The sequence below is a fragment of the Cupressus sempervirens genome, chromosome 4 (assembly GCF_028749045.1).
Source record: "Cupressus sempervirens isolate cs-2001-9-10 chromosome 4, ASM2874904v1, whole genome shotgun sequence".
Lineage (NCBI taxonomy): Eukaryota > Viridiplantae > Streptophyta > Pinopsida > Cupressales > Cupressaceae > Cupressus > Cupressus sempervirens.
Window position 1 is genome coordinate 672,117,327 of NC_143121.1, and position 3,962 is coordinate 672,121,288.

A 3,962-nucleotide genomic window follows, 5' to 3' on the forward strand; every position below is an offset into this window, starting at 1 on the left:
CATTTGTAAGCAGAGATCTGGAAATATAAAAGTTTTAATATTTAAACTATTTAATAAATAGATAAAAGGTGCGGTCTGATCCTCCGAAGACAAATCGCACGTTTGTAAGCGTGAGAGACAGAAGATTCATAAAGCAACAAGTTTTAAACGTGGGAATTTTCTTATACGAGTCAAATGTAATACTTGGAGTAGAGGACCGGCGGTGTTATAAATAACCAGTTTCTTTGCCGTTTGTCGACGCAGAAGCACACCCAGCATTTTAGGCCTTGATTGCATTAGGGTTCCTAGAAAGCACAAGCAAAAGCCATTACCACAAGCAATGGATGTTGCTTGTCTGACAAAATCTAAAATGGTTGTCAAGAATAGAGAAGAAACTGACGAGTTCGAGATGATGAAGAAAAGGGATGAATATGATTATGCAAAGAGAAACAACAACAATGGGAGTTCGAAGCTGTTGGCATCCGATGCCCTACTTCTTCCACTGGGGCTCACCAATAAGTTCTTCTTTCTGGTCTTCTTCGCATCATCATATTTTCTGATGAAGAGATGGAGAGATAAGATGGGTTCCTCAACGCCTCTCCACGTTGTCAACACTGGTGAGCTTGTGGCCATAGTGGCGCACTTGGCTTCCTTCATATATTTGCTGGGATTCTTTGGAATTGATTATGTCCAAAACATTATCAGCGGTAACGATGATGACTTTGTTGAGAAGGTGGATCTCAAAACCCCTCCAACAACAGCGTGTGGGATCGCAGAAAAAGAAGAAATTGTCAAAAAGAAAGCTGAGGTCCAGCTCAAGGGAATCGCCCTTCGTGACAATGAGGACGGGGACATTGCAGCTGCTGTGTGCAATGGCAGTGTAGCCTCCTATTCTCTTGAATCCTCACTTGGGGACTGCAAGAGAGCTGCCTTAGTGAGGAGGAGTGCCTTGGAGTTCATGACCGCGAGATCCCTCGATGGATTGCCGCTGGAGGGATTTGATTATGAGTCCATTCTAGGGCAGTGCTGTGAGATGCCCGTGGGTTATGTCCAAATCCCCGTGGGTGTGGCAGGGCCCTTACTAGTGAATGGGTGTGAGTACATGGTGCCCATGGCCACCACAGAGGGGTGCCTGGTGGCCAGCACCAACAGAGGCTGCAAGGCCATTCTTATGAGTGGTGGGGCTACATCCATTCTTCTCAGAGATGGCATGACTAGGGCTCCTGTTGTTAGGTTCCAGACCGCCAAGAGGGCTGCGGAGCTCAAGTTCTATATCGAGGATCCAGCGAACTCTGTTAAACTTTCTGACATCTTCAATAGGTATATGCATGAACTTCTCTTCCAAATCCTATAGTTTTTCTCAATCAATTGTTAGTGAAGTAATTCAATAAAGCCATATTTTCAAGGCAACTGATAAGATTTTGGGCTCTCTATTTTTTAAACAGGACAAGCAGATTTGCTAGGCTACAAGGCATTAAATGTGCAGTTGCAGGCAAGAATTTGTACATAAGATTCTCATGCTTCACTGGAGATGCCATGGGAATGAATATGGTCTCCAAAGGTGTTCAGAATGTCTTGGATTATCTTCAAACTGCGTTCCCTGACATGGATATTATCAGCGTTTCTGGTAATTCAATTCTCCCATTTTCCACAGCTTGTTTTTATTCGGAGTTCTACTTTCGCATAGGATAGTTGTTTGAATGGGTGGCTAATTTTGCAAATGGGTTTCTGTTTCTAGGCAATTTCTGCGCAGACAAGAAGCCCGCGGCAGTGAATTGGATTGAAGGGCGTGGGAAATCAATAGTGTGTGAGGCCATCATAACAGAGGCGGTTGTAGAAAAGGTGTTGAAGACGACAGTTCCGGCACTGTTAGAGCTTAACATGCTGAAGAACTTGAGTGGATCTGCAATGGCCGGTGCCATGGGAGGATTCAATGCCCACGCCGCGAATATTGTGTCAGCTGTGTTCATTGCAACGGGCCAAGATCCAGCCCAGAATGTGGAGAGCTCACACTGTCTCACTATGATGGAAGGGGTGAACGGTGGGAAGGACCTGCACATATCAGTGACCATGCCGTGCATAGAAGTGGGGACGGTGGGAGGAGGAACTCAATTGGCTTCACAGGCGGCGTGCTTGAACATGCTCGGAGTCAGAGGAGCAAATGCTTCATCTCCTGGTGCGAATGCACAGAACTTGGCAAGAATAGTGGCAGCTGCTGTTATGGCGGGAGAGCTGTCTCTCATGTCTGCTCTTGCCGCAGGTCAGCTCGTCAAGAGTCACATGAAGTACAACCGCTCAAGCAAAGATGTCAAAGCACCAGCGCAAGCACAATAGATTAAATTCAGCTTCCTAAGAAGAGTAGAGGCATCCACATCATTATGTGGAATTCTTAGTTCCTGACAACAATACACAAAAAAATGTAGTTCTAATAAATATGTAGCATTTCTCATACTAGTCCAGAACAGAGGGTCGCTTTGCCCCACCCCAATTCCGGTTTTGCAATGTTGTGGGAAAACGAACAGAGATTTTTTAAAATGGACCTGCCTTGGATCTTCATGTAGTAACCCTCATACGTTAGGGATGCACTTGCAGGCTAGATGCCCTGCTTAAAAGTACCAAGGTGTTTATCATTGATATTAATTTGATAATAGATACTCTCATATTGAAATATAATTTAATAGATTAAGCTTTTCAGATCATTCAATTTTCTTAGCAATCCAACAAGGGAGACACATCTATATGTTTGAAGGTTTTCAAGAACATATAAAATAGAGAAGTAATGAATTGTAATAGTCATTTCATATTATATTAACAAGAGATATGGCATGTAAATTCAAGTCTAATAAAAAGGTTTTCAACTTTTTAAAAATAATTTTTAATTTAGAATTAGTAAAACAACAAGATGAGTACAAATATTTATTATTATTATCAATAAACAAACAAAAATTTATATTAGAAAAAATCTTTTTTTTTAATGCTGTTTAGTAAATTAAAGAGTGACATGGAGTCAAATATATTTCTCCAAGAGATTCATTTAATGATTAGTTATAGATCATACTTAATAACAATATAATAAACAATATTTTTCATTAAAATTAGGGCACAAACTTCATTTATATCTTTACATGATGTAAAGGAATATTATAATACATAAGTAATTAGGTCTATAATTATTTTTACAATAACATCAATATAGAGCTAGAAATTAAATTTTACTCATAAATAATAGATGACATAAACATAATATAGTTCAATTCATAATGTTAAACATTACATCAATTTTCAAATTCGGAAATTAATTTAAAATTTGAGAGAAAAGTCCTTCCCTTAATATTGTTAGGCAAATTGTGTTACCATTGAATCCATTTATGTAGTCCTCTTGTAAAAAAAGTTCATTCATATATTTATAATTTGAAAGATTCATTCTCAAAATTATCAACTCCACAATATGCACACATTTTAATCAAACGACATAACAATCTATTATATAACAATATCTGTTGTAACAACTCACTAGTTTGATATACTTCATAAATCCTCCATAACATGCACACATCAACATAACATGAAATTTTGACATAACAATCTATTAATTTTATTTTATAATCTGGAGTAACAATTCACTAGTTTGGTTTCTCATATTTCGCAATTGAGTGATGCCTTTTACTCAACTATCATTTCATCTATACAAATATCTTTATTGAATGAATGCATGTGATAAAAATATATTCACCTCTAATTCTTTAAAAAATGGTATTAGATAATGTAAAATCTTTGGATATACTAGTTCTCTCTATAAGGATAGTATGGTAAACTTTTTTCAAGTTGAGAACATAATTCAAAATGTATTAACTCAAGTCTGGCTACTTGGAAAACCATTTTTCATAATGAACAAAGCCACAATCTTGTTATGATTAGGAATCTCGATGTTGTCATCTTGGAGGTAAGGGGCACTAGATTATAAATGAATTTCTAGCATCTCA

The 3,962-nt window shown here is 38.1% G+C and overlaps 1 protein-coding gene across 1 annotated transcript; it reads left to right on the forward strand.

Annotated features, from left to right (window-relative positions):
• The first annotated feature begins 262 nt into the window (after positions 1-262).
• On the forward strand, positions 263-2,625 carry LOC149563050 (3-hydroxy-3-methylglutaryl-coenzyme A reductase 1-like). Its single transcript, XM_089823959.1, has 3 exons — positions 263-1,299; positions 1,425-1,606; positions 1,718-2,625. Exons 1-3 carry the CDS (start codon positions 320-322, stop codon positions 2,311-2,313), a joined length of 1,758 nt encoding a protein of 585 aa, XP_089680085.1. The 5' UTR covers positions 263-319; the 3' UTR covers positions 2,314-2,625.
• Positions 2,626-3,962: the final 1,337 nt, after the last annotated feature.